Source organism: Trachypithecus francoisi, unplaced genomic scaffold, assembly GCF_009764315.1.
Source record: "Trachypithecus francoisi isolate TF-2019V2 unplaced genomic scaffold, Tfra_2.0 Lachesis_group3, whole genome shotgun sequence".
In the NCBI taxonomy this organism is placed as follows: Eukaryota; Metazoa; Chordata; class Mammalia; order Primates; family Cercopithecidae; genus Trachypithecus; species Trachypithecus francoisi.
This window is the reverse complement of record NW_022681468.1, coordinates 125,871,577-125,888,062: the sequence shown is the minus strand read 5'-3', so window position 1 is coordinate 125,888,062 and position 16,486 is coordinate 125,871,577. Positions and strand designations below refer to the sequence as shown.

Here is a 16,486-nt window from a genome sequence, read left to right as displayed (position 1 = left end):
GCCATTTTTAAGGATATAGTTGTTACTATACTTTTTATTACTTCCCTAGTAGAGAACCTCAGAAATGGGACTCGATACTCAAAAAAAGACAAGAATCCTATGATTCTTGAAACATACTATATCAAATTGCATTCCAACATGGTGCTATAATACGTCACTAGTAATGTACAAAAGAAGGCTATTCTAAAAACAGCGAAGGCACAAAGCAATTAACATTCACACATATATCTGAATATATAAAATAAAAATCATGGCTTATTTACCATTTCTGTAGAATATAATGGTAAAGTCTGTTGCCATTCATAAGCCTTTTTAAAACTCCAGGCTGCGTGCCAAAAGCATAGGACCCAGGGTGGCCATCCCAGTACCAATTTCACTGAATCCGTACTCATTATGAGTATTATGTTTTTAAATTTTTTTGCAAATGTAAGTGAGGAAAAAGGAAAAGGCCCTTAATTTCACATTTCTTTACTGTTAGCAAAACTAAAGTTTTTTCATCTATTTGTTTACTACATTTTGTGACGTGAACTTCTGCTCACTTATTTATTAGAATTTAATAGATTTTTTAATTGACTGGTATGAACTCAATACAATAAAGATATTAACTCTGACTACAGTGACTATCAATTTGTTTTCTGCCTTTTAGGTTTTTTGATTTTGCTGAATCAAGCAAAACAATAAAAGAAACTTAAGAAGTTAACACATTAGTTTGCCAGCACATGAAATGGGGGATGATAGGGTCCTCTTGGTCAGATACTTTAAATAGTATCCAAAACAACAGAATAATATGTGTGTTAGACAAATATTTTCCAGTGAACATTAGGACAGTATCCGAGGACAGCTGCCAGTCCCTAATAAAAGGTCTGGAATTTTGCTGGAGACAAAGAAGGATAGTGGGGCCAAGAGGGTCAGAATTGTTCATCTAAAGGTCTATCATGGCCATTGTGTTGGCTCACGCCTCTTGATACTGGCCAACCAGGATTCCTTTCCAGGACAAAGACCCTACACTGAGAAAAACTACTGAGAGTAGAATAAAAATTGAACAATAGAATTGAAAAATAGGGACAACAGAAAGGAAAGATGGAAAGGAAAGAGAATACCAAGACAAAAGTTGGGAAGGGGAACAAACTGGAAAACCTTTTTTTTTTTTTTTTAACATTACACACACACACACAAAAAAAAAAACAGAGGGAGGGAGTCTATGGAGTTTAAAAAGCCATCTTAAATCCCACCTCATTCTAAGAGTTCAGGAAAACTAATCCTACACAGAAATAAGCAACAAAAAAGTATTGAGGTCAAATCTCATATGAAGTTATTATAAAGTTGCAGTGAGCCAAGATCAAGTCACTGTACTCCAGCCTGGGTGGCAGAGACACCATCTCAAAAAAAAAAAAAAAAAAAAGACACAAAGGAAAAACAGAAATCTGAATTACAAACCCTCAAAAATGAGGTAACATAACTCAAGAATTAGAAATAAAAGAAAAAAAATTTTTGGAACTGAAGACTAAACTAGAAGAAACCCAAAAGTAAATAAATACAGTAGATAATGCCCTAAGAGTAATGAAAGACAAAAGGCATTTTTAGAAATCAAAAAATTTAAAAAGACAAAGTATTCAAGAAAAACTGACAAGTATTAAAATCAGGCAAAGATCAACACGCACATAATAGAAATCCCTGAAGAACAGAACCCAATCAAAGGAATAAAAATAATATAACAAACTGCAAATTTGGAACATTTTCCTGAAATAAAAAAGATCTGAAAGTACATATTGAATTATCACATCTCTAGGAATATCAACCCAGAATGAATAGTATCAAGACATATTCTATAGTAAAATTACTGATCTTTAAAGGGGAAAAAAAAATTCTTTCGGTTTCTCAGCAAATATGCATGGCTCACATAGGAAAGAAAATCAGATTACCTTTGGACTTTGACAGTAACAGTTTATGCCAGAAGAGAATGGAGTAACATATTTAAGATATACAAGAAGAAAAGAAAATGTGAACTAAAGAAAAGATGAACTAAAGAATATTATCAACACTGACATTCAAGAATAAAGAGCACAGCAATTATCAACATGCAAAAACTCAGAAATCTTGTTCTGATGACTCTTTACTGAGAAATCTACTAGAGAATGACCCTCAAACTATCAAAAAGAATAGACATTGACACAGAGACTAGTATTCAGCATTAAAAATGTAATCATTTGTAGAGCTAATACCAAATGAAGGTTAAAACACAGAGACAGGCTGGGTGCCATGGTTCACGTCTGTAATACCAGTATTTTGGGATCCCAAGGTAGAAGGATCTCTTGAGCTCAGGCGTTTAAGACCAGTCTGGGCAACCATCGCAAGACCTCATCTCTACTAAAAATTAAAAAAAAAAAAAAATTAGCTAGGTGTGATGGCACATGCCTGTAGTCCCAGCTACTTGGGAGGCTGAAGCCGGAAGATCACTTGAGCCCAGGAGATAGAAGCTGCAGGGCGCTATGATCACACCACTGCACACTCCAGCCTGAGCAATAGAGCAAGACTGTCTTCAAAAAAAAAAAAAAAAATGCAGAGAGTATGTAATAACTATATGCCCTATATAGATGTAATTCAATTACTAAAAAACAGGGAACACATACTTTAGAAATTAATTTTTTCAGTAACCATACAGCAGTAGTTATTTGTCTTATTTTAGGACTGCTGTTTACGTGTATATGTGTGTAACATGTAATTAAAACAAATGAGCAATAATGGCATTTTCTAATTCTCATCCTTGTATCTATGGGAATCAGCAATCTTAGTTTAAAAGGAAGAAGATATAACTGTAAAGGTTAAGTAAAAATTCTATAGCTGTGAATTTGAAAGTATCAGTATGAACTCATTAGGTATCTTAGCTTTAAATACACATGTATACACATCCTAGCACTGTCCACTATGAATATAAAAGCCTAGAAATAAGATCAACTCAGTAGCAGTAAGCATTTCTAGCACCCTGATTGTGGTCTTGAAACATCATTTTCCAATAAAAGAAACCAAGACTGTTTTTCAGAAAACTAACTAGATGATTCGATTGGGGGCAAGAAATATGTAAGATCAGCCAGAAACAATGAAACATATCAGAAAGCAAGGAGACTATAAAAGATTATTAGGCTTATGATAAAATAACTTAGGAACTACCCTGAAGAGACTAATAGCCAAAATTGAAACAATATGACCTTCACTGCAGATAATAATTCAGTGTGCTGAAACTCAAACAGGCTTAAATCTGTGGGTTCATAATGATTTATTTTATTTGTTTATTTATTTTTTTTTTGAGACACAGTTTCACTCTTGTTGCCCAGGCTGGAGCACAGTGGCATGATCTCGACTCCGCCTCCCGGGTTCAAGCAATTCTCCTGCCTCAGCCTCCTGAGTAGCTGGGATTACAGACGTCCGCCACCCCACCCAGCTAATTTTTTGTATTTTTAATAGAGACGAGGGTTCCTCATATTGGCCAGGCTGGTCTTGAACTCCTGACCTCAGGTAATCCACCCGCCTCGGCCTCCCAAAGTGCTGGGATTACAGGTGTGAGCCACTGCGCCCAGCCCATGGTATTTTTTAAATGAAGTTAATTGGCCAAGTTTGGAGGATGGTAGGAGGACAATTCATTAAATTGAAAACTGGTAAATAAAGAACAGATGAAAAGAATCAAGCATTTAGTCTGCTTTTCCTATATAAACCATAGCAGAGTAATCAGTCAATAAGGGAATCTCTTCATAAAAATATTGCAACTAATTGTTGGGAAAAAGCTGAGTGTTGGGAGGGAAACTGAGGCAGGGCTTGCATAATGTCCTCTCGAATGTGTCTAGACTTGCTGGCTCCTTGCTTCTAGCCCTCCTAGGCGCCTAAGCTCCTATTCCCATTATCTCAAGTAGCAGAACCATCACAGTTGTAGACCATGTGCCTGCCCTTTTGACCTCCACATTCTCACCACCTGTTTCTTTCTTTGATTACCAATAAATAGCGTGGGCTCCCAGCGCTCAGGGCCTTCACAGTCTCCACAATAGCAATAGCCCCTCGGTGTCCCACCTTTCTCTCTCAAACTGTCTTTTTTCCTCAATCCTTTGACTCCGCCAGATTTTGTCACCCCCACATTCCTGGCTGTCCAATGTGGGGTGAAAAAGACCCCGGTGAAGGAACGCCAGAGCGTGTGAAAGCAGAGGATACAACATCAAAGGACACCCGAGGAAGTCTAAAAGCAGCTCAGGGGGAAAGCTGAGCACTTGGAAGAAGCAGGGTAACAATGGAACAAAGTGAAAGCAGTCATTCTGCTTAAATTTCTTAAGGCATTTATTACGAAGAGGGGGAGTGGAAGTTCGTACTCAGAATTTGTTACCCCTCTCTCTAGTGCAGTAGAGTAGTTTTGCCCATGGTTCCCGGAACAGGGGACTAGGGAGTTGGATGAATGGGAGAGAACTGGCAGAGATTAAAAAAAAAAAAATGTATAAAGATGGAGCAAAAATTCCAATCTCGGTTTGGTCAATGTGGGCGCTAATAAAAGCAGCTCTTGCGCCATTTCAAACAGATGATGAGGCAGATTCAGATGAGGAAGAGGAGGACGAGTGTAAAGAAATATTCAGATTCTGAGTGTGAGGAACAGGAAACCAGAGGAAATAAAGGGAAACTGAAAAAAGTATGTTTCAGCCCATCAGCTCCACCTGCTGAATTAAGTGAAAGGCCACCTCCTCTTTCTCCTCTTAATGGGCGAGAAGATGAATTAGCTACAAAACTTTACTGCTCCTGTAGTTGCAACATTAAAACCTGGAGCAATTGGTGCTATACAAATTTCTATTCAAAAGGCTAGAGCCGAGGGAGACCTTGAAGCATGGCAATTTCCCCTAACTATCATCCAGCAGGGAGGACAGCAAACGTCCTTCCACTGTGTTTCCAAAATGCATCTACAAAGGAGAAAGATATATAAGTAAAGAAAAGTGTACTATTCCTTTAAAAGCCAGGGTAAACTTAAAACCTATAATTGACAATTGAAGGTCTTCTCTGGGACCCTATAACACTCCAATACTACCTTGTCAGTGTAAACAAGAGAGTAGCCGGAAAGCACTGAAACCACTAACAAACAGTAGCCTTCCTACCAAAAATCTTTAACCCAGTAACCCCTGATAGCCCAAATGCATTCGATCTGTAACAGCAATTGCTTTGCTAACAGAAGCAGAAAAATAACTTTTAGAAGAAACCTCATTGTGAGCACACCTCACCAGTTCAGAGCTATCAAAAAGCAAAAAGGTAGCTTACTAACTCAAAAATCTCAGAGGATGGGGCTATTCTGTTAGAAAAAGATTTAACATTAACCACTGAAAATTCCCTTAACCCAGCAGGTTTCCTAACGAGGTATTTACATCTTAATTACCATACAAAGGTCCGGCCAGACCTAGGAGAAACTCCCTTCAGGACGGGAGGATAGATGGTTCCTCCTGGGAGATTGAAGAGGGGGAGAGAGAGGGGAAAACACACACACACACACACACACACACACACACCACACAATGGGTATTCAGTAAGTGATAGGGAGACTCTTAACAAAAGCAGAGTTAGGAAAATTGCTTAATAATTAGTCTGCTCAAACGCAGGAGCTGTTTGCACTCAGCCAAGTCTTACAGTACTCACAGATCAAACTATCTCAATCCTGACTCAAAAGATTACCTACACCCTCTCTGAAACGAATTTGCATAAGAACTGTTTATGGGACTGCATCTTGATGGGGCAGCTGGGTTGTTATGAAATATTCAGGAACCCAGCCCAGCTCTAGAACTCACCTATAGCACAAAGACAATGTTGGGCATGCTGGTAGAGGACCACTAGAATCCAGCAGCCCGGACCCCTTTGTGGTCAAGAAAGGTGGGAAAATAGGTGCAGGACTGCTACATCGGTAAGCATAACTAATCTGATAAGCAGAGGTCCATGGGTGGTTATGCACCCTGGAAAGGAATAAGCATTAGGACCAAAAAGAATGCTCCAGGACTAATGCTCATTAGAAAATGACTAGGGGTGCTGGCATCCCTATGTTTTTTTCAGATGGGAAACGTTCCCCCCAAGGCAAACACACCCCTAAGATGTATTCTAGAGAATTTGGCCCAAGAGTGTATGTACCTTTTTCCCTCTCAGACTTGAAACAAATTAAAATAGACCTAGGTAAATTCTCAGATAGTTATATTGATGGTTATATTGATGTTTTACAAGGGTTAGGACAATCCTTCGATCTGACATGGAGAGATGTTACTGTTAGATCAGACACTAACCCCAAATGCCACCATAACTGCAGCCCAAGAGTTTGGCGATCTCTGGTATCTCAGTCAGGTCAATGATAGGATGACAACAGAGGAAAGAGAACAATTCTCCACAGGTCAGCAGGCAGTTCCCTGTGTAGACCCTCACTGGGATGCAGAATCAGAACACGGAGACTGGTACCGCAGACATTTGCTAACTTGCATGCTATAAGGACTAATGAAAGCTAGGAATAAGCCTATGAATTATTCAATGATATCCACCACAACACAGGGAAAGAAAATCCTACTGCCTTTCTGGAGAGACTAAGGGAGGCACTGAGGAAGCATATCTCTCTGTCACCTGACTCTATTGAAGGCCAGCCAATCTTAAAGGATAAGTCTATCACTCAGTCAGTTGCAGATATTAGAAAAAACTTAAGTCCACCTTAGGCCCGGAACAAAACTTAGAAACCCTGTTGAACTTGGCAACCTCAGTTTTTTTACAATAGAGATCAGGAGGAGCAGATCAAATGGGATAAAAAAAAAAAAAGCCACCACTTTAGCCATGACCCTCAGGCAAGCGGACTTTGGAGGCTCTGGAAAAGGGAAAGGCTGGGAAAATCAAATGCCTAATAGGGCTTGCTTCCAGTGTGGTCTGCAAGGACACTTTAAAAAAGATTGTGCAAATAGAAATAATCCGTCCCCTCATCCATGCCCCTTATGTCAAGGGAATCACTGGAAGGCCCACTGCCCCAGAGGACAAAGGTCCTCTGAGTCAGAAGCCACTAACCAGATGATCCAGCAGCAGGACTGAGGGTGCCTGGGGCAAGCGCCAGCCCATGCCATCACCCTCTCCAGATATGCTTGACCATTGACAGCCAGGAGGTTAACTGTCTCCTGGACACTGGTGCAGCCTTCTCACTCTCCTGTCCCGGACAACTGTCCTCCAGATCTGTCACTATCCGAGGGGTCCTAGGACAGTCAGTCACTAGATACTTCTCCCTGCCACTAAATTGTGACTGGGGAACTTTACTCTTTCACATCCCTTTCTAATTATGCCTGAAAACCCCACTCCTTTGTTAGGGAGAGACATCCTAGCAAAAGCAGGGGCCATTATACACTAGAATTAGCAGAAGGAAAAAGGGTAAGTATATATACAGACTCTAAGTATGCTTACCTAGTCCTTCATGCCCACGCAGCAATACGGAGAGAAAGGGAATTCCTAACTTCCGAGGGAACACCTATCAAACATCAGGAAGTCATTAAGCCCCAAAATTCTCCTTACCTCTGAGTCTACTTCCTCCGATCCCTGCCTAAAGATAATTTTATGGGGAAGAAGAGTTGCTTGTGTCTCTCCAGGTGACAATCAGGTGCCTATGTGGGTGCCCACCAAACATGTGAAGATCTATCGTGAGCCACAGCACCTAGTGGACCCACCCGTACAGTGCAAATTGAAGGTTTAAGGATTGCCTTTAAGCCTTGATTTGCTTTCTCTATGCCTTCTGTTAATCAGAAAAGGCCTATTTCTCACTATCAGTGACCTCCTGGCTACAGCCACAAAAGTTTTTGCTTCTGTTTCAGTAGATTTACTAATGTGGGGGTGAGGGTATGCTTGCGTTTTTGCAGGAGATGAGCGAACCGTGTGGATGCCCTCAAGATGTGTACAACAATGGAACGGGAGACTGGAGGGACCCATGAATCCCAACCATGGCCCGGGTTCCCCTAGTATGAGCCATGAGCCAGCTGAATCTGAATGCAAAGATGGAACAAGGACTGACCAGAGTCACGATGCTTAATGGACCAGTGCTTTCTGACTCAGCTCCTCTCTACCCTGAATACAGGAGCCCCTAATAGTTAGGCAGGAGTATCATCACCCCTATTCAGCATGAAGAAGTTACAGAAGAAGGACCTTCATCCTTCTGCAACCCCTAGGATTAAGGGTCCTTTTGTAAAAGGGAAAGGGGAGGTATGTGGGAAACATTCAAACCAGAGTGACTCCAGTTTGAATAAGGGCTAAGAAAAATGAAGCTGGATCACCAACTGGCAATTAAAGGCTGCACAGCCTGCAACTGCCTTGCTCAATTAAAAGAGGCAACCTCTTGTAATAATGATAGCTAGTAATAATGATAGTAATAATGATACCTTCTCTTTTACAAAAAGAGGGCATGTTGGGAAAAAGCTGAGTGTTGGGAGGGAAACTGAGGCAGGGCTTGCATAATGTCCTCTCGAATGTGTCTAGACTTGCTGGCTCCTTGCTTCTAGCCTTCCTAGGCTCCTATTCCCATTATCTCAAGTAGCAGAACATGTTCCATATAAATGCTAAACCATCACAGCTGTAGACCACGCGTGTGCCCTTTTGATCTCCACATTCTCACCACCTATTTCTTTGTTAGATTACCAATAAATACCGTGGGCTCCCAGAGCTCAAGAAAGATAGGGATGGCCCCCTGGTGTCCCACCTTTCTTAAACTGTCTTTTTCTCAATCCTTTGACTTCACCAGACTTTGCCACCCCCACAACCTGGTGTTGGGTCTGATCACCCCAACACTAATAAAAAGAAACAACAGAATTAGAATATCATATTTTGCAACCAAGCACAAATGAATTAATGTAGTTATTAAGCATCAACGGCTGCTAATACCACAAAGACAACCAGATGGAACCTAATGGAAGAACACAACATGTATACAGTCTTGCTAAAGACCTAACACCTGCGACTGATCAAGCCTCTGGATCCAGCTGCCAATTTATAGGAAATACAGAGGATAAAGAAACATACAGAACTGCATCATGAGTAATCTATTAGCAAAACCCAGACTGTGGGAAATGCTACAGCCCAAAAAGCCTAGGTTCCTGAACAAACATATTGAAGGAAAAGAAAAATGAAGGAGGGAACCTAAAGACTAAAAGATTTAAAAGACTTTCCTTTTTTTTTTTAATGGGCACGACTATAGTGTTTAAGGATGCACATCTGGTTGACAGAAGTATAAAGAAATACAAGGAAGTGATCAAAGTCACAATAGTGGTTACTTGGGGAGGACAAATAGGTTATGACAAGGCTGTGAAAGGGCTTCTGCAACGACTAAGAAAATTCTCTCTTTACCTAGGTACATATTAGAAGGGTATTTTATAATAATTAAGCTATATATGTGTACATTTTTCTATGCATTTTACCTAATACAAAATTTTTTCAACTGAAGTTACCAGCACATAATTCAAAAATTAAAACAAATGAAAGGGTATACACATTGAAAAGCATGTCTCCTACTCACCCCTACCCCACCCTAGATACCCCAGTTCCACTCTCTAAAGGTAACAACTGGTGCCACCTCCTTTTGTAGCTTTTCCAGAGAAAATGGATTATTTTTAAGGGATAAATACATGCCATAGCATTTTAACACAAAGTTTTCAATACAAAGGCCATGATTATTACGTACCTCTTCAAAGAGACATAACGCTGCCTCGTAAAGGGAGCACAAGCCATCCGATGTTCTGGTTGGTTCTCTCCACTGACTCCGATCAGCAGATGAACCCTATAATTGAAACATTGTGGGACACAGTGTAGGAAGGGGAGAGACATATGAATTAAAATTACTTAAACAGTCTACAAAAACACCTATTTGAAGACCTGTTTATATAATTATGTGCACTGAAACCAAATCCTAACATTAGGTCATGAAACTAACTTTTACAAGGAAGTTTTATTAAACGAGCTGGCTACTGCATCACATGATGAATTACATGCCAATCCCTCACTGATTACCTTATTAAAAAGTGATTTATTCCAAGGGACACAGGGCTCTAGAAACAATCAAGGAAGCAGAATTTTGCCAGTTACCCACTCTTTGGGTGACCAATATCCAGAAAACGTGCTCTCAGAAAATACTCCCAGTGGGTATATTGCCCACCTGCCTCCCACCTGACAGAATATAGCCAGCTTTAGTAATGACTTGACCAAAGCAGCAGAAAGTCTGTCCCTCCCTTCTTAGTTTCACCACAACCAAGGTCCCAGTATTACAGTAGGTAGCTAGTTAGACATGAGCAGGGCAGGAGAGGGCCACCCCCCAACCCCTACCACCAGGTATGTCAGGTGACCATCAAGTGATGGTCAGGCAGTGGTTAACTGTCCCTCTAAAACAATAATTGATTGCAGCCAGTACCAGGGAAAGGCAGTCTCCCAATAGACAGAAAAAAACCTGAAACTTGTGATCGGCAACTTGTTGATAAGATCTCAGAAGCTGGGTGAGTGGGATCAAGCATTCGCATTAAGAGGTAAAACGGAGGAGTTCAACTGGTATATGACCTTCTAGGGACATTCAGTGGGTAAGGGAAGAACGCCTCAAGAGAGCATGCGTACAACGCTGGTAAACACATTGCGCATGCTCCCCTCTCAAAGGCTGGCAAACCACTGTGCATGTGAACAGCCTACCCCAAGGGAAGAAACACAGGACCCGGGAAGTATACTAACATATAAAAGCCTAAGTCAAAAGTCAACCTGGGCACTTGATCTCTCAAGTCACCTGCTTGGCCCTCTTCCAAGTGTACTTCACTTCTTTTCTTTCCTGCTCTAAAGCTTTTTAAATAAACTTACACTCCAGCTCTAAAATTTGCCTCAGTCTCTTTATGCCCCTCAGTCAAATTCTTTTTCTGAGGAGGCAAGAACTAAGGTTACTGCAGACTCATAAGGATTTGCCACTGCTAACACCAGGAAGTCAGTTCATCTTTTTCCTAGCACAGCTGAGGAATCACAGCACCTCTCTGAGACTGCCTACTCTCCACAACAGGACCCAATGGGAGAAATCATTATCTCATTAAAAAATGATAGGACAGGCACAGTGGTTCACGTCTGTAATCCCAGCACTTTGGGAGGAGGAGACAGGCAGATCATTTGAGCTCAGGAGTTCAAGACCAGCCTGGCCGACATGGCAAAACCCCATCGTTGCTACTAAAAATACAAAAAAAAATTAGCCAGGTGTGGGGGCACATGCCTGTAATTCCAGCTACTCGAGAGGCTGAGGCAGGAGGATCACTTGAACCCAGGAGGCAGAAGTTGCAGTGAGCCAAAATCACGACACTGCATTCCAGCCTGGGCAACAGAGCAAGACTCTATTTCAAAAAAAAAAAAAAAGATAAATCAGAAAGTGAACTAAATATCCATTGTCCCTCAAATTTCCATATCCTTAAGTCTTTAGAGCACAAATGTCAAGTTCTTTCTATAATTTATCCATCATATAATTGTGAAATTTTCATCAGTGGCTTTATTTCAAAGGATACCATATTGTAAAAATAATTGTATTCTAAATTATCTCTTCACAGATACATCACAGAAAAGTATATCCTCTACAGGGGAAGAAAGACTGACTTAGGTAACCCACAAGATCTCATCCAACTCTAAGATTCTCTGATTTTCAAATCAGGCTATTTAAGTAACATGATTCCAAAATAATAATTTAAAAATGCATATTTTGGACCAAGTACAAAATTCCAACTAACGTCTTCAAATGTCCACAGTATTTACACCTAACTCTAAGGTGTTTTTTTTTTTTTTTTTTTGAGACGGATTCTCACTCTGTCGCCCGGCTAGAGTGCATTGGCACAACCTCAGCTCACTGCAACCTCCACCTCCCGGATTCAAGTGATTCTTGTGCCTCAGCCTCCCAAGTAGCTGGGATTACAAGCCTGCACAACCATGCCCAGCTAATTTTTGTATTTTTAGTAGAGACGGGTTTCACCATGTTGGCCAGGCTGGTCTCGAACCCCTGACCTCAGGTGATCTGCCCGCCTCAGCCTCCCAAAGTGCTGGGATTACAGGCATGAGCCACCATGCCCAGCCTAACCCTGTTTTTTTTTTTAATATTTATTTACGGATTTATTTATTTATTTTTGAGACAGGGTCTTGCTCTGTTGCCAAGGCTGGAATTCAGTGGCAAAGATTATTGCTGTGAAAAGGAAATAAAAACTTGAGACTCCAATGCACCCTGACAAAAGAAAAAAATTAAGCTGAAGGCTGACTTATGCAAGAAGCTGCCTTTCCTTTTGTTCCAAAGCAGAGAGCTACAGATGAAAGGGTGAACATCCTCACTATGTTCACCTTATCTTATATAAAATGCCTATCTACTGAGCACCAGAGAAATACATAATTCCACTATTCTGCTCCTTTTCTCTTGCAATTTGTGGATTCAGTAATGTGACCATACCCTCCTTTTTTCCCCTCCAGCCTGCTTCTCCCCTTTAAATAGTGCAGCCCTCAATATCACCTTTGTAGAAAGGCACAGATCTCTGTAAACCAAAACTAAAATACAAAAGCCCCCAGCAACCAACTGAATGGACTCCCTCCTACGGGAGGGCACTCTCAACTTTTACCTGAAGAACTGATTCAGGCCAGGACGGGAAGTGGGAGATTGGACACGCCTCATTATACCCATCCAGCATTACACCCGTCAATACAGACCTTAAGTCTGAAAAAATCATTTACAGTCTATTCTAAGTCTGCTACTTGGAGGCTTGGATCTGCATGATAAAACCTACCTCTCCCCAACCCCTTATTGTAACCCACACATTCCTTTCTACTAACTCTTTCAACCAACTGCCAATCAGAATGTTTAAATCTACCAAAGACCTGGAAGCCCCCTGACCTCCCATCCTTTCAGATCAAACCAATAAGATCTTACATGTATTGATTGATATACTATGTCTCCCTAAAATGTATAAAGGCAAGCTGTACCCCAACCGCCTCGCGCACCTGCCACAAGGACCTCCTGAGGCTCTGTCACAGGCACGTCCTTAACCCTGGCAAAATAAAACTTTATTTATTTATTTATGAGACAGAGTTTCGCTCTTGTCGCCCAGGCTGGAGTGCAATGGCTTTCTAAACTGAGAAAGATCAATTTCTTGTCTCAGAAACTTCTTGGTTTACACTCATCTCCCAGGTATTGTCCTTAACCTTGACAAACCTAAATTGATTTGAGACCTGTCTCAGATACTTTTTGGTTTACATAACTCACTATAGCCTCGACCTCCCAGGCTCAAGTGATCCTCCCACCTCAGGATCTATTAATAAAGTTTATTATTAAGGCTTATTAACTATTAATAAATATTAAATTGTATTTATACTATTAATATAATTATATACGTCAAACAAACATTAACTTCATCAACATTAATCCGATTAATCTGATCAGTGCTGATTTATGTTAGTTATATATTATATATTAGTAATTAATTAAAATTAATATCATTAAAAGCATATTGGCCAGGCGCAGTGGCTCACACCTGTAATCCCAGCATTTTGGAAGGCTGAGGCGGGCAGTTCACTTGAGGTCAGCAGTTTGAGACCAGCCTGGGCAACACGATAAAACCCTGTCTTTACTAAAAATACAAAAATTCTCAGGGCATGGTGGCATGTGCCTGTAATCCCAGCTACTTGAGAGGCTGAGGCAGGAGAATAGCTTGAACCCAGGAGGCGGAGGTTGCAGATCACACCACTGCACTCCAGCCTAGATGACAGAGTAAGACTCCATCTCAAAACAAAAAACAGCACATTAATAAAGCTTATTAACTATTAATGACACTTACTTAGAATTTTTTAAGTTTCGTAATACACTAAAGGTTGGTTTTTTTGTGTGTGTGTTATTGTTTTGTTTTGTTTTTGAGATGGAGCTTCGCTCTTGTCGTCCAGGCTGGAGTGCAACTGCACGATCTCGGCTCACTATAACCTCCACCTCCCAGATGCAAGTGATTCTCCTGCCTCAGTCTCCTGAGTAGCTGGGATTACAGGCATTCATGCACCACCACGCCCAGCTAATTTTGTATTTTTAGCAGAGACAGGGTTTACTCCATGTTGGTTCAGACTGGTCTCCAACTCCCAATCTCAGGTGATCCGCCCACCTGGGCCTCCCAAAGTGCTGGAATTACAGGCATGAGCCACCGTGCCTGGCCTACACTGAAGTTTTATAGGTTTTTCATTTGTGTGTGTATGTGTTTTTTTTTTTTTTTTTTCTGAGACAGAGTCTTGCTCTGTTGCCCAGGCTAGAGTGCAGTGGTTCAGTCTCGGCTCACTGCAACCTCCACCTCCCGGGTTTAAGCAATTCCCCTGCCTCAGCCTCCCAAGTAGCTGGATTACAGGCGCACGCCACCATGCTCAGCTAATTTTTTTGTATTTTTAGTAGAGATGCGGTTTCACCATGTTGGCCACACTGGTTTCAAACTCCTGACCTCAGGCAATCTACCCACCTCGGCCTCCCAAAGTGCTGGGATTACAGGTGTGAGCCACTGCACCCAGCCTATAGGTTTTAAATTGCTCTATATATTCATCTATCCTTTTTCTATTCCATCAGGTAAATAAAACAATGGTAAAATTTATACCAATACAGATTGGGCAGATATAGTTTATTGGGCAGATAAACTATACATAATTGCAAATTATTAAAACAGCAAATATCCCCAGCACTTTGGGAGGCTGAGGCAGGTGAATCATCTGAGGTCAGGAGTTTGAGACCAGCCTGACCATAGTGAAACCCGTCTCTCCTAAAACTACAAAAAATTAGCTGGGCATGGTGGTGGGTACCTGTAGTCCCAGCTACTGGGAAGGCTGGGGTAGGAGAATCACTTGAACCCAGGAGACAGAGGTTGCAGAGAGCTGAGATCACGCCATTGCACTCCAGTCTGGGAGACAAGAGCGAGGCTCCATCTCAAAAACAAAACAACACAGCAAATATCCTGCTACCTTCAAATCACTGAAATGTCAGTCACTTTGGAGAGTCCTCCCAAAAGCCGACTATTACGTGGCAGAACTTTTTTGTCATCTAACAAGTTCCCCCTCGGCCTTCAAAAGCTGCTATGATGAAGTCCATGCGAATGACTGACTTTCACACCACTCTCCTCACCCCAGCAAAGCTGCAGAGAAGTTTCATCTTCAGGCTCTTCATATAGCTTCCTTTTCTCTAAGATCTTTATTTTTTTATTTTATTTATTTATTTATTTATTTTTTGAGATGGAGTCTCGCTCTGTCACCCAGGCTGGAGTGCAGTGGCGCGTTCTTGGCTCACTGCAAGCTCCGCCTCCTGGGTTCACGCTATTCTCCTGCCTCAGCCTCCGGAGTAGCTGGGACTACAGGTGCCCGCCACCACGGCCGGCTAATTTTTTTTTTTTTTTGTACTTTTTTTTTTAGTATAGACGGGGTTTCACCGTGTTAGCCAGGATGGTCTCGATCTCCCGACCTCATGATCCGCCCATCTTGGTCCCCCAAAGTGCTGGGATTACAGGCGTGAGCCACCGCGCCCGGCCTCTCTAAGATATTTATAAATTTACTAGGTAAACTTTCCTATTGTCATAATCTCTATTATCACCCACGCCATTAATAATCATTATTCTTAATTATTCTCTTCAGCTGTCCCAAATCCCTCACTTCTCAGAGAGCTTTCAATAACTATGCTAGCTAATCAGAGCCTTCCAATCCCAGCACATTGCTCATTGTCTTCAGATCTGTGATTCTATTTGACTGTTTCTCTTATTGCTGGGTCATCTGCTATTAACCTGCTGCTGCCAAGTCAGTTTTTCTTTTTAATTATTTAGGATAGTGCTTCTCAAATTTCAGTGTTGACACGAATTACCTGGTGATCTTGTTAAAATACAGATCCTAATCAGTTAAGTATAGAAGAAGCCTAAGATTCTGCATTTCTAACAAATGCAGGTGATGCCAATGCTATTGTCTGTGGCTCACACTTTGAGTAGTAAGGCTTCAGAGTCCAGACTCAGGTATGGAATCATACCAGAAGCTAAGTGTTTAAAAGTAACTAGTCCCTAGACATACAACATGTTGCTACACCAACAAATACTTGGTTGCAACCTCTCCAAATTCCCTAATTAGCTGTGAAGCATTTCTGAGAAAAAACGCAACTGTGATCTGTGGCTTCATTATCTAAAAGCCACCTCTAGTGATTACCAAAATGAAAACAGATAAGTAGACTGATGCACCTTTCTAGGAGCTGGCACCAGGGCCATCATGATCCCTCTTTTATGCCTTTCTACAGTATGGAGAAAAATGCTGAAAATAGCATAAAGTTTTTAGTGATAAACTTGGGTTTAAATCTAGGTTCCATCACTTACTGGCTCTGACTGAAAGGGTCTCATCTTGAGACGGGAATGATGCCCACAACATTTAGAGCTGTTACATAATTAACTGAAATTATGTGCAAAACATGCTTAGCACAGTTCTCACTACATAGTAAGATCTC

At 41.2% G+C, this 16,486-nt stretch overlaps 1 protein-coding gene across 7 annotated transcripts in view; it reads right to left on the bottom strand.

The window, feature by feature from the left end:
* The window catches only part of HERC1 (HECT and RLD domain containing E3 ubiquitin protein ligase family member 1), a 231,466-nt gene that overhangs the window by 148,842 nt on the left and 66,138 nt on the right, over positions 1–16,486 (bottom strand). For all 7 annotated transcript variants that reach the window (XM_033189823.1, XM_033189828.1, XM_033189825.1 and 4 more), the window contains exon 3: positions 9,689–9,784. In XM_033189823.1, the coding sequence (XP_033045714.1) occupies positions 9,689–9,784 (96 nt within the window). The remainder of the gene's footprint in view (positions 1–9,688; positions 9,785–16,486) is intronic.